Source organism: Aotus nancymaae, unplaced genomic scaffold (genome assembly GCF_030222135.1).
Source record: "Aotus nancymaae isolate 86718 unplaced genomic scaffold, 86718_ANA_hifiasm-v0.15.2.pri h1tg000053l, whole genome shotgun sequence".
NCBI classification, from domain to species: Eukaryota; Metazoa; Chordata; class Mammalia; order Primates; family Aotidae; genus Aotus; species Aotus nancymaae.
The window spans coordinates 9,156,015-9,174,472 of record NW_026988467.1 but is presented as its reverse complement, the minus strand read 5'-3'; the positions used below and the strand labels follow the sequence as shown (position 1 = coordinate 9,174,472).

The 18,458-nt window shown below is 52.7% G+C and overlaps 1 protein-coding gene across 3 annotated transcripts in view; it reads right to left on the bottom strand.

Annotated features, from left to right (window-relative positions):
* Positions 1-2,961: 2,961 nt before the first annotated feature.
* The window catches only part of PLOD1 (procollagen-lysine,2-oxoglutarate 5-dioxygenase 1), a 39,641-nt gene continuing 24,144 nt past the window's right edge, over positions 2,962-18,458 (bottom strand). Inside the window, exons 11-19 of one of the 3 annotated variants that reach the window (XM_064363282.1) lie at positions 15,310-15,414; positions 14,642-14,767; positions 14,147-14,288; positions 12,758-12,871; positions 11,700-11,765; positions 10,921-11,025; positions 8,523-8,669; positions 6,070-6,195; positions 2,962-3,844 (exon numbers count right to left, since the gene is read on the bottom strand). In XM_064363282.1, the coding sequence (XP_064219352.1) occupies positions 3,689-3,844; positions 6,070-6,195; positions 8,523-8,669; positions 10,921-11,025; positions 11,700-11,765; positions 12,758-12,871; positions 14,147-14,288; positions 14,642-14,767; positions 15,310-15,414 (1,087 nt within the window). In that variant the 3' untranslated portion in view covers positions 2,962-3,688. The other 2 variants (XM_064363281.1, XM_064363283.1) reach the window with 2 other exon arrangements.

The following is an 18,458-nucleotide window of genomic DNA, read 5'->3' as shown; positions in this document are numbered from 1 at the left end:
CTGGGATTACAGGCGTGAGCCACCTTGCCTGACTCCTTTTTGTTTTTTTTTTTTCCTGAGGTGGAGTCTCGCTCTGTTGCCCAGGTGGAAGTGTCAAACAACCTTTAAATGACTCTGGTCACTTCCTGGATGAAGTCCGAACTCTCCTTAGCCTGGGGAATAGGCCTTTAAATAGATTCCTTCCACCCACCAACACCCCAGCCAACCTGCATTCTCTAGACCTGGAATGTGGTTCTGTGCATAAAAACCTTCTCCTACTCCAAGGCCCAGTCCAGATGGCTTCTGCTATCAGGCTTCCTCAGCCTCTGCACTCCTCACATTGTGGTCTGGATCATTCTTTTTTGAAGTGAAGGGAGAGACTGTCCTGTGTTGCATAGAATGTTTAGGGGCATCTCTGTCCTCTGTCCACTAGATACCAGTAGCGATCCCCCTTCCCCAGTTGTGACAACTAAAAATGCCTTCAGACATTGCCAAATGTTTCCTGGGGAGCAAAATCGCCCTTGTATAAGGAGCACTGTGCTATGCAAGCCAGCTGGTCCCTTCTGCTCCTACTCTAATTTGTTGTAACAAGCATGGTGGCATTTATCACAGAGGCCACAGTGAACTACATTTGGTTTTTCCTGTCCCCACTGCTGACAACTGCCTTGAGGGCAGGGACCAGATTTTACCAATGGCTGAAATCATATTCAAATCTCTATTTCTACCACTTACTTGCTGTGTGACCTTAGGCCTATGACTCGGTCTCTCTGGGTCTGTTTCCTCATCTGTAATATCCTACCCCAGAGGGCTGTGTACTAAGTGCCTGGCATGTACAATGCGCAGGCCATGGCGAGGGATGGATAGATACTAGCTTTTTTTTTCTTTTTTTTTTTTTTGAAACAGGGTCTTGCTCTGTCACCCAGGCTGGAGTGCAGTGGTATGATCTCGGCTTATTGTAACCTCTGCCTCCTGGGTTCAAGAGATTCTCCTGCCTTAGCCTCCTGAGTAGCTGGGATTACAGGTGCCTACCACCACACCCAGCTAATTTTTTTTGTTTATTTTTGAGATGGAGTCTACCCTGTCACCCAGGCTGGAGTGCAATAGCACGATCTCAGTTCACTGCAACCTCCACCTCCCGGGTTCAAGCAAGTCTCCTGCCTCAGCCTCCTGAGTAGCTGGGACTACAGGCTCATGCCGCCAACCCCAGCTAATTTTTGTATTTTTTGTAGAGACGGGGTTTCACCATGTTGGCCAGGATGGTCTTGATCTCGACCTTGTGATCCGCCTGCCTCAGCCTTCCAAAGTGCTGGGATTACAGGTGTGAGCCGCCGTGCCCAGCCAGATATTAGCTCTTATTGTTAATGCCCTGAAGTGCCACTAGAAGAGTCTGCCCAAGGTATAGTGGGGGCCACCAGAACACCAGTTCCCCCTGTGCTGCCACATTCATGTTTACAGGAGGAGTGGTCAATAAAGACTTCAGGGAGGGGCCGGGCGCGGTGGCTCACGCCTGTAATCCCAGCACTTTGGGAGGCCAAGGAGGGTGGATCACGAGGTCAAGAGATTGAGACCATCCTGGTCAACATGGTGAAACCCCGTCTCTACTAAAAGTACAAAAAATTAGCTGGGCACGGTGGTGCGTGCCTGTAATCCCAGCTACTCAGGAGGCTGAGGCAGGAGAATTGCCTGAACCCAGGAGGCGGAGGTTGCGGTGAGCCAAGATCGCGCCATTGCACTCCAGCCTGGATAACAAGAGTGAAACTCCGTCTCAAAAAAAAAAAAAAAAAAAAAACTTCAGGGAGGAGGTGTCACCTGATGCAGGCCTCACAGAAGTGTGAGAAGTGTGCCCTGGGCAGCCAGTGCGTGACTTGAAGTAAAAGTTTAAAAAATATACAAATAACACGGAGATCCCATGGGACTAGGTTTGGGACACAGCAGTCCCTGTTTCTGCTGGCAAGGCCTTTCTTTTTTCTTTTCTTTTTTTGAGACAGAGTCTTGCTCTGTCGCCAGGTGCCAGGCTGGAGTGCAGTGGTGAGATCTTGGCTCACTGCAACCTCTGCCTCCTGGGTTCAAGCAATTCTCTTGCCTCAGCCGCCTGAAGTAGCTGGGACTATAGGCATGCGCCACCATGCCCAGATAATTTTTGTATTTTAGTAGAGATGGGGTTTCACCATGTTGGCCAGGATGGTCTCGATCTTTTGACCTTTTGATCCGCCCGTCTCGGCCTCCCAGAGTGCTGGGATTACAGGCGTGAGCCACTGCGCCCAGCCTCCTTTTTCTTTCCTTTTTTTTGAGACAGAATTGCTCTGTTGCCCAGGCTGGAGTGCAGTGGTACAATCTTGGCTCACTGCAACCTCTGCCTCCTGGGTTCAAGCGATTATCCTGTCTCAGGCTCCCAAGTAGTTGCGACTACAGGCACGTGCCACCATGCCTGGCTAATTTTTCTATTTTTAGTAGAGATGGGTTTTCACCATGTTGGCCAGGCTGGTTTTGAATTCCTGGTCTCAAGTGATCCACCTCCCATAGCCTCCCAAAGTGCTGGGATTACAGGCCTGAGCCACCATGCCTAGCCAGCATGGCCTTTCTTAAAGGCTCTTAAAAGAGGACTCTTGGCCGGATGCAATGGCTCACATCGGTAATCCCAGCACTTTGGAAGGCTGAGGTGGGCAGATCACATGGTCAGGAGTTCGAGACCAGTCTGACCAGCATGGTGAAACATCATCTCTATTAAAAATATTTTTTAAATTAGCTGAATGTGGTGGCACGCATCTGTAATCCCAGCTACTCAGGAGGCTGAGGCAGGAGAATCACATGAACCTGGGAGGCGGAGGTTGCAGTGAGCCAAGATCACACCACTGCACTCCAGCCTGGGCGACAGAGCAAGACTCTGTCTTTAAAAAAAAAAAGGCCTTTTAAAACCCCTCCCTACAGACACTCACACCAAGTCACATGCACACCCACTCGTCCAGAGCATCTTCCCTTCAGTGGTTTAAATGACCTTTAATAGAAACTCTCCAGTTTCTGACAGTCTGTCCCTCTGTTCAGAGGCATCCAGGACAGGATGACCCAGTGCAGTGTGCGGACCTGTCACTCCCCTCCCCCCAGGCAAGTGAAGGATTCAGCTGTGCACAGATGCCTCTTCTGTCTCCCAAGTGGTTCTCTGGAGTCGCCATCTCCAGGGGACTATGGTTTGCTCTCATGACCAGCCATGGAGGCAGAAGTCCCAGACTCAGGGTGGCCACTTGAGTGTCATCCAGGTGTCTTTATCCCAAAACTTGAAGCAGAAGTCCCTGGTGCTATAGCTGTGCCTGGGAGAAGCTCTGGCCGTGGCTTCTCACCCAGAGAGTCTTTCTGGGCAACTTGGGGAAGCCCCTGTTCTGTCAAGTCTCACCCCATGGAAGAGGTGGAGGTAGGGGGACGTGGTTTTTCAGGAAGACAGGTTGGAGAGGACGAGTCACTACAAAGCAGTAAAAGTGAATGGTGTCTCCCGGTGCTGGGTCCAGAGCACCACGGAGAGCCCCAGCCATGGAGGTGTGCCTCGCCTCTGGCCTGCAAGAATCTCTCTTAATCTCTCTGATTGGTGGTTCCAAGAGCAATGGAAGTCAAGAACCAAGAGGCTGGACTGGGTTCCCTGGGACTCCGAGATCCCAGAGGCTGCTGAGCAGTGGTTGTTGGCAAAGAAGAAAGGTCCCAGGGGGCCAGGTCTGGCCAATTAGGGATCGACAAAGGAGACTGCGATGTAGCGGGTGCCCCTGGTGGTGGGGAGCCCCTCGTGGTAATGTGTGAGTCGTCCAGGGTGCATGAGGGTCCAGCCCTTTCTCGGGGCTCGGACGGAGCAGTTGTAGCGCAGGAACCGACAGCCCCCGCCCTGGGAGACAGAAAGCATCAGTGCCCTTTCCCCGCCTTCCCCTGCCCATCTGTTTTCCCGTATGTTACGGCCAAGTGGCCCTCAGCACTGCTGGCCTGGGGATGCCACAAGCTGCCTAAGGAAGACACTAAATAAAGAGTAGAGGCCGGGCGCGGTGGCTCATGCCTGTAATCCCAGCACTTTGGGAGGCCAAGGGGGGTGGATCACCTGAGGTCAGGAGTTCAAGACCAGCCTGGGCAACATGGTAAAACCTATCTATACTAAAAATACAAAAACCAGCTGGACATGGCAGTGTGCACCTGTAATCCCAGCTATTCGGGAGGCTGAGGCAGAATCACTTGAACCTAGGAGGCGGAGGTTGCAGTGAGCCCTGAGACCATGCCACTACACTCCAGCCTGGGCGCCTGGGGGACAGAGCAAGACTCTGTCTCAAAAACAAAACAAAACAAAAACAAAGAGTAAGTGATCAAGGGCTCTGGCTTTGGAGTCAGACAGCCCTGGGCAAATGTCACCTCCATTCTCTTTTTTTTCTGAGACTGAGTCTCACTCTGTTGCCAGGCTGGACACTGCAACCTCCACCTCCCAGGTTCAAGTGATTCTCATGCCTCAGCCTCCCGAGTAGCTGGGATTACAGGCACGCACCACTGCACTCAGCTAATTTTTTGTATTTTTAATAGAGACAGGGTTTCACCAGGTTGGCCAGGATGGTTTCAATCTCCTGACCTCGTGATCTGCCCACCTCAGCCTCGCAAAGTGCTGGGATTACAGGCGTGAGCTACTGCACCCGGCCACCCCCACTCTTGACTAACTGTGAGCAACCTGAGCTTCAGTTTCCCTTTCTGTAAAATGGGGGTTAAACAGAACAGGGTTGTGAGAAACGTGTTACAAATAAGAGCTGAGGACTGAGTTTCCCAGCCTTCACTATAGACGCTTAACTGTGGAAGCTGCCCTGGGCATCGTTGACTTCTACCCAGTAGATGCCAGCAGCGCTTCACAGCCGTAACAACCAAATCTGTCTCCAGGCATTGCCAGTGTCCCTTGGAGGGCACGACTGCTCCTGGTCGAGAATCCTCGGATTAGGGATGCCTGATATGTTGTAAGCTCAAAAAATTATAGCTCCAGCCTCAGCAACATAGTTAAACCCGATCTCTGCAAACAAGAAAAAAAACTAGATGGGCCACACACCCGTGGTCCCAACTACTTGGGAGGCTGAGGTGGGAGGATTGCTTGGGCCCAGGAGGTGGAGGCTGCAGTGAACTGTGATCCTGCCACTGCACTCTAACCTGTGTGACAGAGCGAGACCCTGTCTCAAAAAAAAAAAAAAATGATTACAGCTGTTTTTTTTTTTTTTTTTTTTTTTTTTTTGAGGCGGAGTTTCACTCGTTACCCAGGCTGGAGTGCAATGGCGCGATCTCGGCTCACCGCAACCTCCGCCTCCTGGGTTCAGGCAATTCTCCTGCCTCAGCCTCCTGAGTAGCTGGGATTACAGGCACACGTCACCATGCCCAGCTAATTTTTTGTATTAGTAGAGACGGGGTTTCACCATGTTGACCAGGACGGTCTCGATCTCTTGACCTCGTGATCCGGCCGCCTTGGCCTCCCAAAGTGCTGGGATTACAGGCTTGAGCCACCGCGCCCGGCCTGATTACAGCTGTTTTTATGAGCATTCTTCATAGTGCCCAGCCCAGGGCTAAGTCAAAAAAAACCTCTTTTTGTTTTTTTTGGAGACAGAGTCTTACTCTGTTGCCCAGGCTGGAATGCAGTGTCACGATATTGGCTCACTGCAACCTCCACCTCTTGGGTTCAAGAAATTCTCATGCCTCGGCCTTCTGAGTAGCTAAGATTATAGGCGTGCGCCACCACGCCCAGCTAATTTTTGTATTTTTAGTAGAGATGGGGTTTCCTCATGTTGGCCAGGCTGATCTCAAACTCCTGGCCTCAAGTGATCTGCCTGCCTCAGCCTCCCAAACTACTGGGATTACAGGCATGAGCCACCATGCCCAGCCCAACAATCTCTTAAAATGGTAGCTTAGAAGCCTGGCCCCTCCCTCCTACTAGATTGTGACCCCTTCCAGGAAGCCCTCCCACAGGCCCATACCCCTTTTTTCTGGTTCTCTGGTGCTGGCTACCCAGGGCCCTCTGCTTCAACCACCCTGAAGGCTCTCCCCAGCCAGCCCTCCTCAAACTCACTGCTGGCCCCTTGACCCCGGCTGGTTCCTGCTCACCTCGTAGTCTACCCCGACTCGGTTCAGGGCGATGTTGATGGTAAAGGTGGAGGCATCATGGTGCGGCATCAGCGAGGGCTGTTCATCAGGCTTGTAGCGGACGACAAAGGCCAGGTCAAACTGGGCCTGTACCAAGGCAGGGGGACAAGAGAGCCCGTGTTAGTCAAGGAGGCCACAAAGGCCAGGAGAGGAGGGTGCACAAATGGGGCTTCGTCTGATCACTGCGGGTCAGCTCACAGTGGGCAAGTCTGCATGGGGCTATGTGCTTCAGTGCCTGCAACTGCTTGACACAGAAAAGGTTCTCAACAAAAATGTATGGACAGAGGAGAGAGAGGGAAGGAGGAGGGGGGGGGAGGGGGAGGAGGAGGAAGGAAGGAAAGAGAGAGAAACGAAAGGGAAGGAGGCCAGGCATAGTGGCTCATGCCTGAAATTCCAGGACTTTGGGAGGCTGAGAGGGGCAGATCACCTGAGGTCAGGAGTTTGAGACCAGCCTGGCCAACATGGTGAAACCCCGTCTCTACTAAAAATACAAAAAAATTAGCTGGGCGTGGTAGTGGGCATCTGTAATCCCAGCTACTTGGGAGGCTGAGGCAGGAGGGTTGCTTGAACCTGAGAGGCGGAGGTTGCAGCAGTGAGCCAAGATCGTGCCATTGCACGAGCCTGGGAGACAAAAGCGAAACTCAGTCTCAAAAAAAAAGAAAGGAAGGAATGAAAAGACAAAGACAAAGCGGGGCATCTAATCCTCACAGCCCTTTCTGGCAACTATCCAGGCTGGATTCCCTGAGGCAGGACCCAGGCACATGGCTGGGAGGTATCTGGAGAAACCAGGGGACTGAGGAAGCAACTGAATGAGGAATGGAGAGAGCCAAAGCGGCAGCGGACAGACACGGGAGAGACAGCGCTGGAAAGAATGGTGAGAATTAACCGAGCTCAGCAGGTCATTATTTACGAGGAACCACAGTAAGCATTCAAAGGATGAATGACAGCTGTCAGTAACAAGGACTTCAGGGTTTTCCTCCTCACTTTTGGAAGAAGGCTGCTTTGGAAGAGGCAGGGCCCAGGCGTAGCGCACAGGCTTGTAGCTAGGGAGGGAGTGGGCACTCTGGCCAGCTAAGCGAGGGGGAGGGAGTCGTGCTTTTTTGGTGGGCTAGTGCAGAAGCCACTGAGGCAGGGTTAATGACATGGAAGAAAGATTCAAAATGGCTGAGGTTGGCCAGGCATGGTGGCTCATGCCTGTAATCCCAGCACTTTTGGAGGCCGAGGCTGATGGATCACTTGAGGTCAGGAGTTCGAGACCAGCCTGGCCCACATGGTGAAACCCTGTCTCTACTAAAAATACAAAACTTAGCTGGGTGTGGTGGCATGTGCTTGTAATCCCAGCTACTGGAGGAGGCTGAGGCAGGAGAATTGCTTGAAGCCAGGAGGCAGAGGTTGCAGTGAGCCCAGTTCATGCCGCTGCACTCCAGCCTGGGCAACAGAGCAAGACTCAATCTCAAAAAAAACAAAGGCTGGGCACAGCGGCTCATACCGGTAATTCCAGCACTTTGGGAAGCTGAGGTGGGTGGATCACGAGGTCAGGAGTTCAAGACCAGCCTGGCCAAGATGGTGAAACCCTGTCTCTACTAAAAATACCAAAAAAACTAGCCAGGTGTGGTGGTGAGCGCCTATAATCCCAGCCACTTGGGAGGCTGAGGCAGAGAATTGCTTGAACCTGGGAGGTGGAGGTTGCAGTGAGTTGAGATCACGCCACTGCACACTCCAGCCTGGAAGATGAAGCAAGATTTCCCCTCAAAAAAAAAAAAGGGACTGAGGTCACAGGCCACAGGCCAGAGGCTGACTGGCTCCAGGTGCCCACCCCAGCACCCTGCCTTCACACACACTACCAGATGGAGGGGTCGTGTGTGGTGAGACCTCACTCCTGCCTGGGGACCAAATACCCAGGCCTCTCCCATAAGCTGGGAATGCTCCTCCACCCCTTCCTCAGCCCCCCACCCCCACCAGACTCTCCAGTCTCCACCTACCCCTGGCCCTTCCACCCATGCCCCCAACTCTACCCCACCCCTCCCACCCCATCCCTCTGCCCCACACTGGCCTCCACCTCCCCACCAACTCCTGCCCCTCCCAGTCTCTTCGCTCCCTCACTCCTGTTCCCCCTGCCCCTCCAGGCCTCCCACCCCTACTCACCCCTGCCCCTCCCAGGCCCCCTACTCCTCCCCACCCCTCCCAGCTTCTCCACCACTTCTCACCCCACCCGTGCTCTTCACAGCCTCTCCACCCCCAACCCCATCCCCACCTCTCTCAGTCTTGCCCCTCCCAGGCTCCCCACACCCTCACTCCACCTCAGTCCCTCCCACCTTCTCCACCTCCCACCCCACCCCCGCCAGTCTCAGTCACTCCACCCACACCCCACCCAACCGCCCCCCCGCACCCTGGCTATGCCCAGGCTTGCCCACCCTGGTGTAGTAGCCGGGGTAGAGCTTCTCGGTCATGGGCGCAATGTACTCCAGCAGGAACTTGTGCCATTCCCGCTCAAAGCCGATCTGGTTCATGTGGATGTCAATGGTCGGCACGTTCTCGTAGCCACCCTGGATGCGGCTGTCCTGGAGGTGACCGAGGCCAGTGTTTAGGCGGAATTCTAGGATGGCCCCAGGCTCTGTCTACTCCCCTCCCCTCCACCTGGGGATGTGACAGAGCCATGTTATATTACATGACAAAACTGAACGGGCTTTGCAGATACAGTTAAGGCCCCTAATCAGTTGACTTTGGGTTAATCAAAAGGGAGACTACCTGACCTACTAGGTAAGTCATGGAAAGAAAGACTGTTTTTTTGGAGACAGGGTATCGCTCTGCTGCACAGGTTAGAGTGCAGTGGCACAACTTCGGCTCACTGCAGCCTCAACCTCCCAGGCCTAAGCGATCCTCCCACCTCACCCTCCCGAGTAGCTGGGACTACAGGCATGCACCACCATGCCCAACTAATTTTTTTTTTTTTTAATTTTAATTTGTTTTTTTTTGAGACGGAGTCTTACTCTGTTGCCCAGGCTAGAGTGCAATGGCGCAATCTCGGCTCACTGCAACCTCCACAACCTGAGTTCAAGCGATTCTCCTGCATCAGCCTCCTGAATAGCTGAAATTACAGGTGCATGCCACCACACCTGATTGATTTTTTTGTGTATTTTTAGTAGAGATGGGGTTTCATCATGTTGGCCAGATTGGTCTTGAATTCCCGACCTCAGGTGATCTGCCTAACTCGGTTTTCCAAAGTGCTGAAATTACAGGCGTGAGCCACCATGCCCGGCCACCACTGCACTCTACCTGGGCGATAAGCAAAACTCTGCCTCAAAAAAAAAAAAAAAAATTAGTTGGGCATGGTGGCTGGCGGCTATAATCCCAGCTACTCGGGAGGCTGAGGCAGGAGAATCACTTGAACTCAGGAGGCAGAGGCTGCAGTGAGCTGAGATCACACCACTGCACTCCAGCCTGGGCGACAGAGCAAGACTCCATCTGAGAAAAAAAAAAAGAACCTAGGAAATGAGAGGTGGATTGGGGCTTGAAGGGCATAGGAGATATGAACATTGTAAAACTGTCAAGAGGTGAAAAATTCCTTTCTAAAGTTTCTCTTCTGTGAAAGGGGTGAGGGCAGAGTTTGCTTACCAGGTAATGTTGCCTTTAAGTACAGTGGTGTATGTTTATTAAAGGTTGTGCTCTTTTATCAAAATCCTATGGAAATAAATATTCTGGGATCATTAAAAAAAAAAAAAAAAGGTGCCTTAGGCTGGGCATGGTAGCTCACGCCTGTAATCCCAGCACTTTGGGAGGCTGAGGACGGCAGATCACTTGAGGCCAGGAGTTCCAGACCAGCCTGGCCAACATGGTGAAACCCAGTCTCTACTAAAAATATAAAAATTAGTCAGGCATGGTGGCACATGCCTGTATTCCCAGTTACTGGGGAGGCTGAGGCAGGAGAATCACTTAAACTCGGGAAGGGGAGGTTGCAGTGAGCTGAGATCATGCCACTGCACTCCAGCCTGGGTGACAGAGCGAGACACTGTCTCGAAAAAATAAATAAATAAATTTACACATACACACACACACACAATTAAATAAATAAGTATACAAAGATTAGCTGGGCACGGTGGCACATGTCTATAATCCCAGCTACTTGGGAAGCTGAGGCATAAGAATCTCTTGAACCTGGAAGATGGAGTGAGCCAAGACCGCATCACTGCACTCTAGACCGGGAAAGAGAGTGAGACTCTGTCTCCAAATAAATTAATTAATTAAAGAAAGAAAGAAAATGAAATGGTGCCTGGTTCACGACCAGCCCAGATAATGCAGCAAGATCCCATCTCTATTATTTAAAAGAAGAAAACAAAAACAATGGTGCCTGAACTTTCCAGGACAGGTACAGGTGTGGGATCCTCACTCAGGGAACACAGAGCCTCCCACACTCACCGGGCCACCTGCTCCTGGTGTCTGATGAACCTGATCTGACAGACTTCCTAATGCCTCTCATCCCACCTTGGCCTCTTCCTCCCCATTCCTCCTGGGGGACGTCTAGGGAAGGAAGCTAAACATTCCAATAGCAAACCAGGAACGAAAAACCTAGTAGCTTACAGTCAAGGTGGCTCAAAGCCACACAGTGGCATTGGCAGCTTGAGGACCACCTCCATCTTGGGTTTCTCAATCCCTCTACTCCTAACTGCCTGCAGACACCCCTGCCAGCACCCTTATGTCAGGAGTCCCAGAGAGGGTGGTTGGGCCAGCTTGCCAGGAGAAGACCCCAGACAGTAAGTGGCACTGGTGGAGAGGTGGCCTCCCTGCGGCTCCAGCCCAGGCATCAGGTCCCACCTTGTTGTCACCCAGAGACCACTGGCCAAAGTGCTCCATTTCCTCCACCAGCTCGTCACAGGCCGCTTCCGTGAAGATGGGGAACCAGTAGACATCCGGGCAGGGCTGGGGAGGTCAGGGACTCAGTCAAGGGGGTCCCCGGTGGTACCACCACATCCTCCTCCCTCTGCAGGGCCCCACACCCGAGCCAGGGAGCCCTCCAAGTGTCCCCAGGGAGCAGGGCTTGTCAATCCTGGAGAGACTGAGTGGGCTCCTAAAGGGAGAAGGAGGCAGAGCCCAAAGACTTTCCCAGCCAAGGTCACAGAGCTACCAGCACCAGGGCCAGGAGAGGAACGTGGGCATGGAGGGAGGGAGCGGGCAGAGGCCCCAGGCTTGGGGGAAGCAGACATTAGTGAGTGGAGAGAAGTGGCCACTCCTCGCGCTGGTCCAGGCACGATGGGCCACAGGAACAATCACATTCAAGATGTTTCTCTCCTTCCTGCCTGGGCCAGGGAGAGAGGCCCTGCAGACCCCCACAGCCAACAGCAGGAAAGTGCCAACGGGGAAGGGCCATCCTGCTGTCCCTCACTCCCATCCCGCTGCCCCCCACTCCCGTCCCGCTGCCCCACACTCCTGTCCCGCTGACCCCCACTCCCATCCCGCTGCCCCGCACTCCCGTCCCGCTGCCCCGCACTCCCGTCCCGCTGCCCCCCCACTCCCCCAGGGCAGCCAGTTTCCCTTCTGTGCCCTGCCCCCTGCAGCAGGCGAGGCTGGTCCAAGAGGGTGCCCATGGCCCTTACCGTCTCCACCAGCTTCCCCGCCAGGGCCTTGGTGTAGTTCACATGGATGTACTTCTCCTTCCAGTCCTGCAGAGAGTGGGAAGTAGGCTGGGGTGCTCACCATTGGCTCAACTGCATGGGATGCTCCAAGAGGGCTCCTCCCCACAGAACCCTCAAAGTGGGAGTGAGAAAGTACATGCCTGGGGGAGGCAAGTGTTCACCTGTGCCCACTGGGTGCGTGTGTGTTGTCTGGGTGCACAGTTGTGCCCATAGGAGGTGGTATCTGCACATGTATGTACGTGTGTGCCTGTGTGTACATGTCTGTGTCCCAGCATGTGCATACACCCATTTACACCCATTAGCTGCGAGCTCCCAACATCTAAAAACAATCACAACTGGCCAGGCACGGTGGCTCACACTTGTAATCTTAGCACTTTGGGAGGCTGAGGCAGGCAGATCATGAGGTCAGGAGTTTGAGACCAGCCTGGCCAACACAGTAAAACCCCATATCCACCAAAAATACAAAAATTAGCTGGGCACAGTGGCAGGCACCTGTAATCCCAGTTACTCAGGAGGCTGAGGCAGGAGAATCCCTTGAACCCACGAGTCAGAAATTGCAGTGAGCTGAGATCGCGCCACTGCACTCCAGCCTGGGCGACAGAGGTAGACTCTGTCTCAATTTAAAAAAAATAAAAGAAAAAGAAATAGTCACATTGTCTCCCCTTCTGATCATCACAACACCCTCACAGGCAAGACAGGCTGGGAACATACCCATTTTAGAACTAGAATAACTGCGGTCCCCAAAGTTGAGAGGCTCAGCTAAGTCACAGGTGACAGCAGATCTGGGCCACAAACCAGTCCTCTGAGTCCTGGTCCCCCCGCCAACAGATGGTGTTGCCTCTCTGGACACCTTCCTCTCCCTACCCAAATCCTGCCTACAGCCCTCTGTGGTGAAGGGAGGGTGGCAGGTAGCCTACAGGGGTCCTGGCTATTGTAAGGCTCTGCGAGGGAAGTGCCTCAGACTGCAGGATCCCTGGGCCCCTCTGCTCCCAGTCCCTGTGTGCCCACCCCAGCCTCACCTCAGGGTTGTTGAACACCTCCCAGAGGTCGTTGTGCAGGTGGGTGGTGCGGTAGTTGTCCAGGGAGAGGAGGTGGCCAAGGCCGTGCCGGTTGGTCAGGAACATGAACACATCCTGGGGACAACAGGCTCGATGGAAGAGGTCCTCCCCCACCCCTCCCCTGCACACTCCCAGACAGGCAACAGGGCAGCCTCCTTTGCCCGCCAGATTAAAGTTCACAAGATCAGAGACCAAGTATGGTCACCCCTTTGTCACCAGGGCCCAGCCCAGGCTTGACACTGAGGATGTGATCAGGGAAGTCTTCCCAGAGGGCTGAACACAGAATGAAAGAAAAAATGCTTAAAAGAAAAGGAGCATGGGCCAGGCATGGTGGCTCACGTCTGTCATCCCAGAACTTTGGGAGGCTGAGGCGGGCGGATCACAAGATCAGGAGTTCGAGACCAGCCTGGCCAACATGGTGAAACCCCGTTTCTACTAAAAATACAAAAATTAGCTGGGTGTGATGGCGCCTGTAGTCCGAGCTACTCAGGAGGCTGAGGCAGGAGAATTGCTTGAACCTGGGAGGCGGAGGTTGCGGTGAGCTGAGATCTCGCAACTGCACTTCAGCATGGGGGATAGAGTAAGACTCCATCTCAGAAAAAGAAAAAGAAAATAAGAAGAGGAGTGTGTTCTGGTCCTGAAATGTTGGTGACGGGGGAAAACTTCATCTTGCTGCATGTTAAAAAAAAATCGCCGGGCACGGTGTTTCATGCCTGTAATCCCAGGACTTTGGGAGGCTGAGGCGGGTGGATCACCTGAGTTCGGGAGTTTGAGACCAACCTGACCAACATGGAGAAACCCCGTCTCTACTAAAAATACAAAATTAGCCGGGCGTGGTGGCACATGCCTGTAATCCCAGCTACTCCCGAGGCTGAGGCAGGAGAATTGCTTAAACCTGGGAGGCAGAGGTTGCAGTGAGCCGAGATCATGCCATTGTACTCCAGCCTAGGCAACAAGAGTGAAACTCCATCTCAAAAAAAAAAAATTACAAAAATATATGGGGTGGGGTGCAGAGACAGGGTGAGGTGTCTCTTGGGCACATTACTTGGAGTACCTTTAGGTGGAAAGTTTAGTTTTCTTTGGGCTATATCAAAAATGTAAATAAAATAGATGATGTAAAAACCAGGTCCACTAAAATGGTCCCTGCAGACCCCTGAGGACCAGCCCTTGTGCCCGATGCCCCCCATTCCTCCACCAGGCCCTGGTGGCTTCTGAGATGCCCTGCTGGAATCTCAGGAGCTCCCAGGCCTATGGTGACAAGTCGGCCTGCCATGAGGGACAGAGCTGGAGGCCCATCCTCTCACCTTCCTCGTCCAGAGGCCCTCCTGTGCCCACCCCCTCCTGGCTGACCTGCTGCCGGATGTTGGCACAGAAGGCCATGTCGGGATCCAGCTTCCTGTGGTGGAAGAGATCTGGGGACTGCAGCTCAGCCCGCAGGGCACTGCCCTTGATCAAGTAGATGTTTGAAATATAGGGCACATTCCAGACACCACTGTGGGAGAGAGAGAAAGGGTGGGGATCTGAGGCTGGCAGCAGGGAAGATGGAGCGGGTCACAGGCTCTGGTAGGGAGTCGTAGCCTGGTATCTGGGCTGTGAGAAGGGGAAGTCGCAGGCTGGGAGGGCACAATCATGCTAATTTGATTCCCCCACCCTGGACACATGGGCCTTTTGTCAGGAAGTCCTTGTGTGTGTCTAACTACAGTCTTCCTTGCTTCAGGTTCACCAGGAATTTGAGAGCAACAAGGACAGGAATACTGAGGAGGGAGCTCTACAAGCTGAGGCAGTAGACAGATGAAGGTGTCCCCTGCCCCCGCCCTGCCCCCGCTCTGCCCTGCAGGTACTCACACACGCCGCCCCTGCACGATGTCCACATAGTCCTCGGAGCGGGCATAGTAGCCATCTGCACTGAGAGCCCCCCAGAAGTTCGACCACAGCCTCCCATGCCGGGTCATCAGTGGGGCAATGACGTTCCTGAGGAAGGGAGCACCTCAGTGGGAAGTCACTGCCCACTGGGAGTGGGAGACAGGACTCGCCAGGGATGGGGGGAGGAGGGGCGGAGGAGGAAGGATGGGGCAGGAGGGTACCTCTCAACCTGCACACAGGGATCCCCAAGCACCTCACTGGGACAGGCAGCACCTTGGCCAGGGTGTCGGGGGTTTGGCTCTTCTGGTACCTGCTCCCTCCCATGGGGCAGCCAGGAGCAGTCAGGGCAGGACACCTTCTCTATCAGAACCTGGGGTATCAGGCTAGGGGTCCACAGCTCTGGGTAATAGGTGAGGTCAAGGAGGAGGAGGAAGAGGAGAAAGAGGAAGAGGACCAAGAGGAGGAAGAGGAGAAAGAGGAAGAGGAGGAAGAGGAGTAAGAGGAAGAGGAGAAAGAGGAAGAGGACGAGGAGGAGGAAGAGGAAAAAGAGGAAGAGGAGGAAGAGGAAGAGGAGGAGGAAGGCAAGGAGGGCTCCCACCCTGGGGTCAGGCCAATCCTGAGCAGTGTGGATGCAGACAGGGCAGCCTCACTTGTTCTGCTGGATCAGCAGCCGCAGGCTGTTGGGCTCGGTCAGGGCCACGTCGGCATCCACGCTGAAGTAGTAGGTGCAACTGCGGTCCTGCCGGCACAGGTCTCTGCAAGGAGGAGGACGCAGGGTCAGTGCACCTGATCCTGGAGCCACCCTGGCGGCTGCCCACATCTGTGGCCACAGTCTAGCTTCGCCACATACCAGCCAAGGGGCTTTAGAGAGTTCACAACAGCAGCCTCAAAGGTCCCTCCCAACTCTGAGTCCAAAACCCCTGGACTGCTGGGCTCTCACCCAAGGCCCAGAGCTTGGCAACTGGCATCGAGTGCCCTGAAAATCCTGGCATTGGGAAGAACACAGCCCACAGGTGCCTACATGGCCCAGGGTGGGGAGTAAACTGGGGCTGCCTTTCTTTTTTTTTTTTTGAGATGGAGTTTCGCTCTTGTTACCCAGGCTGGAGTGCAATGGCAGGATCTCAGCTCACTGCAACCTCCACCTCCTGGGTTCAAGCGATTCTCCTGGTGCTGCGTTTCCAACAAGCAATTTGGTAACTTGTACCAAAAACCTTAAAAATTTATATTATTTTTGTTTTTCTGGTATAGGACTCAGATAAATGAGGTCTGTAAGCCAAACTCTGGCCCTGCCTGCTTTTATACAGCTCATGGGCTAAGAACACGACAGCTTCATGTTTTTCATTCATTCATTAATTCATTCATGAGACAGAATTTTGCTCTTGTCACCCAGGCTGGAGTACAGTGGCATGATCGTGGCTCACTGCAACCTCCGCCTCTTGGGTTTAGGTGATTCTCCTGCCTCAGCCTCCCCCATAGCTGGAATTACAGGCCCGCATCACCATGCCCAGCGAATTTTTGTATTCTTTAGTAGAGACGGGATTTCACCATGTTTGCCAGGCTATCTCAAACTGCTGATCTCAGGTGATCTGCCCGCCTCGCCTCCCAAAGTGCCAGGATTACAGGGGTAAGCCTGTAATCATAAGATTTATGATCCAATCCTTAGCAGAAAGTTTGCCAACCTCTGATCTGGACTGTCTGACTCTTTTACAATCAACATGAATTACTTCTTTGTTTTTGTTTTGCTTTATGAGACAAGGTCTCACTCTGTTGCCCAGGCTGGAGTACAGTGGTGCAATCATAGCTTACTGCAACCTCAACTTCCCGGGTTCAAGAGGTCCTCCCGCCCCAGCCTCTTAAGTAGCTGGGACCACAGGTTTGAGCCACCACACGCGGCTAATTTCCTTTTTTAAGAGATGGAGTCTCACTGTGTCACCCAAGCTGGAATGCAGAGGCACAATCATAGTTCACTGCAGCTTCAACTTCCCCAACTCAAGCAATCCTCCCGCCTTGGCCTCCCAAAGTGTGGGGATTACAGGCATCAGCCACTGCACTTGGCTGTTTCTTTGTTTTTAAGTAGTTGTAGAAAAGAAAAATCAAAAGAACAATTATATGAAGATCATCGCCAGGTGCGGGTGGCTCATGCCTGTAATCCCAGCACTTTGGGAGGCTGAGGTAGGAGGATAACTTCAAGCCATGAATTTGAGAACAGCCTGGGCAACATAGAAATACCCTGTCTCTACAAAAAATAAAAATAAAAAAATTAGCCAGGCGCAGTGGCTCACATTTGCAATCCCAGCACTTAGGGAGGCTGAGGTGGTCAGATCAGTTGAGGTCAGGAGTTCGAGACAGGCCTAGCCAACATGGTGAAACCTCGCCTCTACTAAAAATATAAAAATTAGCCAGGTGTGGTGGCATGCACCTGTTATCCCATCTACTCAGGAGGCTGAGGCAGGAGAATCACTTGAACCTTGGGTGGGGAAGTTGCAGTGAGCTGAGATGGTGCCATCGCACTCCAGCCTGGGTGACAGAGTGAGACTCTGTCTCAAAATAAATAAATAAAAATAAAAAAATTAACTTGGCATGGTGGCACATGCCTGTGGTCCCAGCTTCTTGGGGGCCTGAGGCAGGAGGCTCGTTGGAGCCCAGAAGTTTGAGGCTACAGTAAACTATGATCCTGCCACTGCACTCCAGCCTGGACGATAAAAGTGACAGCAAGCTAGGCCAGGCACGGTAACAGTGGCTCAAGTCTATAATCTCAACACTTTAGGAGGCTGAGGTGGGCAGATCACAAGGTCAAAAGATCAAGACCATTCTGGCCAACATGGTAAAATCCTGTCTGTACTAAATATAGAAAAATTAGCTGGGTATGGTGATGCATGCCTGTAGTGCCGGGTGCCGGCTACTCAGGAGGCTGAAGCAGGAAAATCACTTGAACCTGAGAGGTGGAGGTTGCAGTGAGCTGAGATTACGCCGCTGCACTCCAGCCTGGCAACAGACACTCCATCTTAAAAAAAAAAAAAAAAAGGAGAGCGACTGCAAGTCTCAAAAAAAAAATTATATAAAAGTCAAATTTCAGTGTTCATAAACGAAATTTGGCTGGGATGCAGCCTCACTCATTCATTTATGTATTATTCATAGCTGCTTCTGTGCTACTAAGGCAGAGATGAGTGGTTGTAACAGAGCCTGCAGAGCCAATTTACAAAGATTTATGATCTAGTCCTCAGCAGGAAGTTTGCCAACCTTTGATCTGGACTGTCTGACTCTTCTACCATCAACACAAATTACTTCTTTTTTGTTTTGCTTTATGAGACAAGGGCTCACTCTGTCACCCAGGCTGAAGTACAGTGGTTCAATCAAAGCTCACTGCAACCTCCACTTTCCAGGCTCAAGAGCCTCCTGCCTCAGCCTCTTGAGTAGCTGGGACCCCAGGTTCGAGCCACCACACTCAGCTAATTTATTTTTGTAGAGATGGGGTCTTGCTACGTTGCCCAGGCTGCTCTCGAACTCCTGGCCTCAAGCAATCCTTCAGCTTTGGCCTCTCAAAATGCTGGGATTACAGGTATGAGCCACCCCATCTGACTCTTTTTTTTTTTTTTTAAATATATAATAAAGGAAAACATTCGAGGTTGGCTCCCTAATTGTCAGCCTTTGTCTACTTCTGCCCTTAGTCCTTCCTCTTTCTCTGATTTGCTTCCTGAATCCAAATGACGCAGCTCAGCCCTGCTCAGGAGCCCAGGGGTTGGCAGGACAGAGACTATTTCCCCATTTGACAGATGGAAACTCCAAAGCCCAGAGAAGG